The sequence below is a fragment of the Leptopilina heterotoma genome, unplaced genomic scaffold (assembly GCF_015476425.1).
Source record: "Leptopilina heterotoma isolate Lh14 unplaced genomic scaffold, ASM1547642v1 Lhet_135, whole genome shotgun sequence".
NCBI classification, from domain to species: domain Eukaryota; kingdom Metazoa; phylum Arthropoda; class Insecta; order Hymenoptera; family Figitidae; genus Leptopilina; species Leptopilina heterotoma.
In genome coordinates, this window is record NW_025110854.1 from 58,778 (window position 1) to 68,078 (window position 9,301).

General features: G+C 36.5%; 1 protein-coding gene across 1 annotated transcript; it reads right to left on the minus strand.

The window, feature by feature from the left end:
- Positions 1 to 990: 990 nt before the first annotated feature.
- On the minus strand, positions 991 to 3,621 carry LOC122497677. The gene is made up of 2 exons (XM_043604925.1): positions 1,664 to 3,621; positions 991 to 1,566 (listed from the first exon to the last, which is right to left on the minus strand). Exons 1-2 carry the CDS (start codon positions 3,593 to 3,595, stop codon positions 1,360 to 1,362), a joined length of 2,139 nt encoding a protein of 712 aa, XP_043460860.1. The 5' UTR covers positions 3,596 to 3,621; the 3' UTR covers positions 991 to 1,359.
- Between the last annotated feature and the right edge of the window lie 5,680 nt (positions 3,622 to 9,301).

A 9,301-nucleotide genomic window follows, 5' to 3' on the forward strand; every position in this document is an offset into this window, starting at 1 on the left:
ACTATTAAATTGTCGTAATTAATTAATAAGTTCGAGTTTGTTCAAATCGCATAATTCTTTTCTTTCTTCCTATTATTCGTTCACACATACCAATGCAATATACTCATTCGCACCTTCGCGGTGGGGATGCTTCAATTCGGTTGCACTTGACCGTGATCGCGTTAATCTCATTAGTATAGTTTAGATACGCGTCGGTTTGACAAGTTAATAATATGTGCACGTGCGGTCAAGTGGGTGTGGTGCTTCTTGAATTCTCTTTTGGATGTTACAGCGTTACAATGGGTGTAATCGGCAAGATATTGGCCGATGATCGATCGGTGAGTGATATAATTATCATACAAATTTGCTTAGTGTAAAAAAAAATAAAATTCAAGATTAATAAATTTTAACCCTTTGAAACACCCCTTAAGAATAATAGTAATGTGTTGTTTTAATAATACTATAATGTTTATTTATTATTATTATTATTCATTTATTGTATTTATTTTTATGAGTGAAAGTGATAAAACTGTTAGATTTTTAATTTTATAGAAATTCCTATTCGATATATGTAATATTAAAAGCACACATACTAATTGTGTCCATACCTATATTATTATTTAAAATTTTATTTATTTGTTTTTGTTTCGTTTTGTTGTGTTTTTTTTTTTTTTTTTTTCTTTTTTTTTTTTTAATATAATTATCCCATGATTGAAATTTTACTTGATTAATTAATCCCGCTTTTATACCGTATGGTTTATACCCATGTAGATATATATACATATATATATATATATATATACATATATATATCACTATAATAATTATGACGTATCGTCACCCATATATTATTAATTATTTATTTTATTATTATTATTATTATTATTACATTAATTACCATATAATTATTATAATAATATTACAATGATACAATAAGTTACATATATGTACATACATACATATATATACATATATACACATATATATAACAATTATATAGCAATCACGTCCATATCAATATACTAATATTACGAAATATTAATTAATTGAACACATCACTATATTTGGAACAAGTGAGGAAAATCTCATGTATGTTACATTAATGAATTATTTGGCAATGATCAGCAATGATAACGTGTTGACCTAACACTGCTGCAAGCCACGGGCACTCGCCTTCATAAGTTTATTCTTCTGAGAGCGGGTACCTTTGGTTGCGTGGTAGAAGGGAGAACGGGCACTTAAGGGCGCTTCAGTCGGCAGTTAGTGAAATGGCTTTTAGCTCCTATCGGTTAGACCGATGACGAGGTGCCCTTGCTAATGAGATATTATTATTTCATGCCGCAGATTTTTTTTCTTACGTAAATCATTGCTGCTCTTACCTTAATAATTGCACATTCTTACCACATTACGGTTACACTGGTTGTAGTCCTTGTATTGGTAATGTGACAACTGATTTCGGTGATGATAAATATGTGAACTTGGATGTAGTTGGCATACATCCTTCGGATGACTCGTTCTTCTGTGGTATTGATGTCTTAAAGATTTCTTTTGATCCTTGGTCGGTCGGTTGTTTCTCGTCCGATGGTCCTGCAGCAGTTAAGGTTGAATTTGGCACTTTGATACTGGTGAGATCCGTCGGAGGCGTTGTTTCATTGATCTTAGACTTAATGATTTTCTCGTTTACCTCCGGCGGCTGGGGTCGAAAATGGGTCTCAAGTTTGACTTGTCCTCGTTTGGGATTTACAGTGTTTTGAAGGGTATTGACTCCATTTAATATAGGCTTCCTGCAGACATACAGCAGAATAAAGACAACAATTAGGGCCAATCCTCCATATGATCCATAAACTAAAGTGGCCTGTTTGCTTTTAAAATGTCGTTGTATTGCGAAATCCTGTAGTTCTTGTTCCAACTCGTCGAGTGTTTTGGAGTTGGCGTCGAAGTGAGACGTTATTGATTTGGTGTTACTCAATTCTGCTTGTTGTTCTTCTAAGGTCAGAGCTAGGTTGGCGTGTGTGGATACAAGAGGCGAGATTTCTAATAGGTTCAGGTGCAATTCAGCTCCATAAATCAGCTCAGATTGTCCTTTTTGCGCAGGATTGGCTGGAATGGTGACATCTTCGGTTCGCGCAAAACATCCTGGAGCTAACTTCATTATTCCGGTTCCAGTTAAATTTAGGTTGATTGGGTTCATAGAATGACAAGAGATAGTGACAATCTCCGGTCCTGCAAAAGAATAGAGCCAGGAGGCCAGTGTTCTTAGCGGTGTCCAGTAAGAATTCAGATTTGATGTTATTCTGATTGGACAGGATTTCATGGCTTCGATAGTTGGTTTAAGGAGAAGCATAGGTTCACATGAGGGTCGTTCGTGAAGTTCGTAGATGGGCACGCCTTCCAGACAAGCATGATAAGCTGCGGTGGTTCGGCAACTTCCCCACTCCTTTTCACTAAGAAACAAGTAAGTTCGCTTTGCGTCATCGACAACGAGGTAGTTGTATTTTGAATTCACGTATGCTCTTTGTTTTCCACTACCTAAGTCCTTTTGTATGGTAGGGAGGGGATGAATCTTGAACGCTTGATAGCGGTACTCCTCCAATAATGGAATATCAATGAGTATCTTTATGTTTTCGATCTCGCACCAAATAGAGGTCGTCGCTATTTTGATTAATTCGTCGATGCTAACCCTAGGACCGGGCAGAGGAAAACGGACTTGCGTTAGGTTGTCCTGAATATCTCGGAGAATAGGCTCCAGTTGTTGTGATGAGATTATTCCTGGGTGTAGTCGACCTTTCCGAGCGTCATGTATTGCATCCAGCATGGTGGATGTAATTCGTATGTTGTGGTCCAGACCTAGTTTTATTCCTGATAAGATGGATGACACTATTCCTCTTCGCATTAATTCCTCTTTTGGTGATACGATGTCATTAATTGTGGATGATAGGTTTCTCAATTTTTGTTCAATCTGTTCAATTCGAGCATCATGATGTTGATACTGAGAGTGGAGAGTATCTAACTGAGATCGAATAACATGGGTCTGCTTCCCTACTAAATGTGAGAGGTTGGTTTGTGCCTCGTTTAGCTCTCTTATTTCGGCGTCGTAGCGTTCCCCGTCGTCGTAATTTAGGACACCGGCCACTGGTCCAGCAATCTTTCCCAAAATTCCAAGTAATGGCACGCTCCGTCTTACTCTCAATTGGGATGACAATCTGATTGGTGATGTTTCTTTACTATTTTGTAATTCCCGGATTTGAATTTGGAACTGGTTTTGTATTTCCTCTACCATTTCCCATCTGTCTTCCCAGTTGAAAGAGTCTGGGGGTCCATTGCAATTTCTTTCTTGTTGTTGGCATAGTTCTTTCATCCTCTCCATTCGTGCTTTTAGGTCGTTGAAATGACGTCTTTGTTTGGCAATGTCAAGGAACACTGCTACTCTCCAGCGACTGGTCGATCTTCGGACTTCAGAAACGTGCTCGAAATAAATCCCACTGCTGACAATTACTGGGGTAATGTCGTACCCTTCTCCATGCATCCGTAGGCTATCCTGATCCTCGAATTTTGCATATGTCATCAGGATGGGAAGGAAATACAGAAACTTCAAGGGCCAATGTGTTGTCATCATTGTTGTATCTAAAACAAATTTTTTTTTTTTTTTTTTTTATTATTATAATGATTTTGGTGGAAGATAATGGTTACAGATGGGCAACCATTATCTTATCTCTATGTTTGACGAACCTCTCGCCAGTCTCATCTTCTAAAACCACATTATTATTCTCGGTCAATCCGACCACAGAATATGGACCATTAGCACGGGAGTCGAATTTATTGGACCTTACTTCCTTATAAGTATATACCTTATCGCCGATCTTAACGTTAGAAGGCCGAGCTTTCAGATCGTAGTGTGCTTTTGATTTCTCCTTTGCATGGATCAATCTCTGTGCGGCCAAATTCTGCAGCTCATGCAGCCTAACGATAAGATCCCTCAGGTACACACCGTAAGTTTCCAATTCAGGTCCTTGTGGGAACGAACTTGGAATCCGAGCCATTCGACCAAAAACCAATTCGTATGGGGTGAATTGGAGCGTGTCATTGACCGAATTTTTATGTTGTTTAGGGGGGTGATGATCCCGTTCAGTTTCTCGACGCGACCTTTCTTGAATTGGTTGGTCCATTTGGCGTGAGTATGGACTAGGTGGGCGAGGGGGATCATCACGTCGTGAGATACGGTAAGATGAACTTCGTGATTTCTCTGCATATTCCTGCCTTTCTTCAGCGCGCAGGGCGTGGTCGAAAGCTTCTTCTAAATTGGCGGGGTTTCGGGTGTCAACGAAGATCGACATCTCTTCGGGCAATCCTCTCATAAAGGCTTCTAGTGCACACTCGATAATAGGTCGCATCATGATGGTGCTTTCAGCTTCTTCTTGTACACGGACGGCAGCGCCCTCTACCTGTCAGTACCTGTGTTGATATTTTGCGTCCAATGCGTGTTTCGCTCCACTGATTAATCCCTGTAGGCGATCGTGATAATCGCTGACCGTTTCTGACTGTTTCTGGCGAATGTTTATGATGTTTTCTAAATACCATTGGTACTTTTTCGATGTGGCAAATCTTTTAGTAAGGTGATTTATCAATTCCTGAGTTGTCAAAAATTGTTTATCTCTGACACTTTCTCGTGCTGCGCCCTTTAGCTTACTTAAAATGGCTTTAATAAAACCTGGTTCAGTTTGTTCATTAATGAAGACTGCTCCATTCGCAACATCCTGCAAAAATTCTTTTAAAGGTGGGCTTCGCCCATCAAAACACGGAATGTGGAATGTACTACGCTGCAAGGTCATACATTCGAGTACAGAGGCCATTGCTGCTGTTGTGTCATGCTGGAACGCATTTTGCTGTCCCTGCAAATTTGCTTGGTCGGCGACAAAATGTATGCTACCATTTTCTTCGGGACGAGACATGTTGAATTTGGGAATGCACGAGATAATAGATAATCACACACAATTGAATCTTTTTAATAGTCCAGATTTTTAGTTATTTCACCACCACGGAATATTCCTGCTAAGTGCACAATATAACTAAAATCGGAATTGAAAATAATTTCACTCACAAAATAAAAATAAAATCGACTGAGTGCGTAAGAGGCGCGAACTATTGTTTGGGGGTCACTGTTGTTGGCAATTTTTCATAACGCGACACTTTATTATTCAAGGAGGTGAAATTTATAACAAGGCGACTGTTAGAAGTGGGGATTCTCTTAATGTGTGCAATAGGTGTCGAAAAGGGGGAGTCGATGTCGTGGTAAGACATGTTTCTTAACTCTATCATTGTTCGTCCATCCAATTTATACTGAATAAATCTGAATAAATATGAGGTAATTTAATCAATTATCAAAACGTCATTTTCGTATTTCACAGTAGCGTCACTGTCGTAGCTGTCATTATCTGAATCTAGAACTAGAACGGGAGCTCGGATAATTTTCACTTTCTGGTCGTTGAAATTTTCGATTCGTCTTACTCTTAGACTTAGAGTTGTGGTGTCTGTGAGAATATCAGCTGATCGTACCAGGGTTAGGGAAAGTTCCCTTAAGGTTCCGCGATTAATAACACTACCTTTATAATATGGTAATTTTTGGTTAAATGTCACAGAATAATGCAAATTTTCTGGGTATTTTTCTTTCCAACCAGCTAAAGTAAGTCGGCGATATTTAACGATTGGAGATGGAAAGGTTTCAGGGAGAATTATTTGTGAGGGGACAGAGTCTAGAGTTTTTACGGTTTTTCTGTTAGCAGAAAATTTTTTTTTGTGTCTTTAAACAGGCCCTTGTTGATCTTTTTGATCTGCCCTTCTTTCTAGATCGCGTTCCCCTCTTTCTTAAACTTTCTGGCATTTAAAAATGACAAATTGAGAAAAACAGAGTAAAGGAAGAAAAATAGCGGAATACAAGAACTAGAGAATTAAAGAAAGGGTAAGAAGGATTTTATTTTAGACTTGTCTACCAATGGGCGAACCACGGAGCCTTGTCTTAGGATTAGAGAATAAGGATGGAATAAAATCGCATAACCGAATCGAGAATAGCTATGCAAGCTTTAATTAAGTCTAGACAGACTTGTCTACCAATGGGCGAGCCACGGAGCCTTGTCTTAAATAGTCCTATTAAAAGATTGAAAATTAAGATTTAATATTAAATCTCAATCGTTGCTTTTCTTGGGTTAACAACGAATTAAATTGGAAACAGATAGTATAGGTAAAAGAAGGAAGAAAAATTATATATATATAATAATTTTTTTTTTTTTTTTTAATTTTTAGACTTGTCTACCAATGGGCGAACCACGGAGCCTTGTCTTGGATTAGGGAATAAGGATGGAGTAAAATCGCATAACCGAATCGAGAATAGCTATTCAAGCTTTAATTAAGTCTAGGCAGACTTGTCTACCAATGGGCGAGCCACGGAGCCTTGTCTTAAATAGTCCTATTAAAAGATTGAAAATTAGGATTTAATATTAAATCTCAATCGTTGCTTTTCTTGGGTTAACAACGAAATTAAATTAGAAAAAGATAGTATAAATAAAAGGAAAAAAAAAATAATAATTCTGAAAAAGGGGGGGGTAGTAATGTCAAGAAAGATCAAAACAAGGAAAGGTAGGTTTTAATTTTCCTTTTCTCTGTTTTCCAAAGCTAATTTAACACAGCGCTCGATTTCTTTTCGTTTAAGCGCGATTTCGGCTTCTACTTTTGATTGATTTGCAGATATGATTTTACTTAAGTTTCTGTCACTTAATATCTCTTTTTCTAGTTTAGAAGAACCTCTAATTCTCAACAAATTCTTTAATTTTGACCCTCCCCAAACGTTTCTATTTTTATGTGGCATTTTCTAAAAGACATTTTAAAAGAAAAACAAAAATAGAAATTGAAATCTTCAGGGCACGATGGCCTCGCCGGGATAAAATCCCACCGCTGCCACCATCAGTTTGTTACGAACCAGAAAAATATTTAATATTTAAAACAATTGATAATTTATTAATTGTTAAAATTAAAGTAGACTTTTAAGTTGGTCCTATTTTTAAGATTCTCGGAAGTTCAAACTGACAAGACTAAAGGTCTTGTTTATTATTATGGGATTCGATTTATATCCACGAAGCTGAGATTCTCCTAGAAAATTCGGAAAATCTACCCTATCAGATCTCAAGAAGGAATAAAGAAATTTAAAACAGTTAAAATATATCAGTTATACAGTTATTTATTAAATTTAAATTGACTCGAATTATCTGCCCCTCGTACAATTTTTAGGAAAGGTAGAAAATGGATTTAATTGGCCTGGAACGATACATTGGTACTTACCGTCCTGGCGTTCGCACTTAAAAACTACCGTCGCACTCGTCAACGGGCGCTAAACAAATTTTCACAAATTGTCTCTTATTCTAACTTTTAAACCACCAAACACAGGGCGGACGCGGAAATTTCGCGGATCCGGCCGGTCTTTCAACAAGATAAAATATATCTTCACTGATTCGGCTTCTAGGCTGCCTCCGCGGACTTCGGAGTAAGTTGGATTTTATTTTCGTCCGAACAATATTGTAGGTATGACAATACAAACAATAAAGTGTCCTAGTTACCGGACGGGAGACTGCCTGGGATTTTTAATCGTACGCGCTTATTCGCGAGTAGAGACCGTACTGTTCAATTTAGATGGGTAATTAATGTGTTTTTATAGTTTGCTTCCGGAAAGAATGTGGAAAGGTGGAGACAGGGCGTTGGACCTGTTGCTATGCCGAAATTGCTGAATTTGCAATTTTGCAGGTGCATTATGTTGAAATGCATTCCTTTTCTTTTATTCTTAGGAAAGAACATTTTAAATATTCTTTCAATTTTGGAAACAAATATTAATTTGTCTATTTGTTATTATTATTATTATTATTATTATTATTTTTTTTTTTCTTTTTTTTATCAATCTCTGAAAATAGGATTAATGTAAGTTGGAAATAATGGACATTTCAAAAATAGAAATTCCATTCTATGTTGTAACCCTTTAAAGGTTACTACAATTCCAACATTAAATCAATTGTCCCAATATTGATCTGGAATTGATCAGTTGTTTAGATATCAAAAGAAATGCACATGCTTGGTGTTAGCATGGCAGCATAGCTTGTAGGTCTGGGAAGTGTAATGGGTAAAGAGAGGATAGGTATAGGAACATAAGCGAATGCGTATTTCATAAAGATCCCGGGGTATGTATGTATTCTATGTTAAATTTTAAATGAGAGCGAGCGAGAACCCGCCGTGCATTTGTGGCTTTAGGAGTAAAGAGTCGCGAACATTCCGTTAGAGCGAGAGAGAGCGCTTCGTCGTTGAACACAACCTTTGTTTTCTTCGCACGATGCCCGTCTATTACAATGCGGTATTATTTTAATTATATTAATTTTATAAATTTTAAAATCATAATAATTACAATACAATAATTATAATTAATTGAATTATAATGATTGTATTATATTTAATTTTAAATTCTATAATCCTTTATACGTTTTCATTATCCGTGTTGACTTCAAGGGCTTGCATCTTACGTGAATTAAAATTATTTTTGAAACAATAAAATTATATTATTTCTTTTGGATGTGAGTTGCCAAGTGAAGTCACTGTATTCTAAGTGTCGTTTTGCTGACTTCGGGAATTCCTCATGGTAACGCGATCTTAAACCTGCTGCAATCTAACTTGAAGCGAGTTTTAGTAAAATATTATTTTGAAATAAAATGAATTTAAATTTTTGTTTCAATGATTTTTAAACATTTTTAATATATGTTTTGTTATTATATTTATAATTTTTATGTTGCTAATATTGGCGCAACACGCTTTCTCTGCTGCAGGATGCTTCTGCAGTTTCTATATTTTTAGTTTTTGATGTAACTGATTTCAAGAAATCTTGAAAGATTGTCAAAAGTGCAGAAAGTGTAGCTAGCAAGAACAAACCTATTGAGTGGACCCACCGTGCTTGTATCCAACTTAAAATTTTTACGTCGGAAGTAAATCTTCCAAAATTTTACTAAGTATCTTAACCTACCAGCTAATTTACTTACGGATTGTAGGACACACTTCGCAACCCATTATTCCCACTCCAACCTTCCCAACGGACGTATTTGCGGCAACCAATAATTCCCAAAGAAAGATATTTTTGGTGTTACGGAGTTTCAAAATTTTGACTTTTTTGAAAATATTTTTTTCGATTTAATATATTGATAAGTAAAATTAATCATGACTCATAGGAAAAAAGGTAAACTTTCCATTGGGATAGGTTAGAAAAAACCAATTTTTAGATATATTGAAATTAAAAATTTTA

What these genes read in the sequence shown, in the direction of transcription:
- LOC122497677 (XM_043604925.1), bottom strand. Translation starts at nt 3,595, where the DNA reads ATGATGACAACACATTGGCCCTTGAAGTTTCTGTATTTCCTTCCCATC. An exon ending in TTCGACCCCAGCCGCCGGAG is followed by an intron (nt 1,567 to 1,663) that starts GTAAACGAGAAA and finishes TAACTGCTGCAG; the next exon opens with GACCATCGGACGAGAAACAA.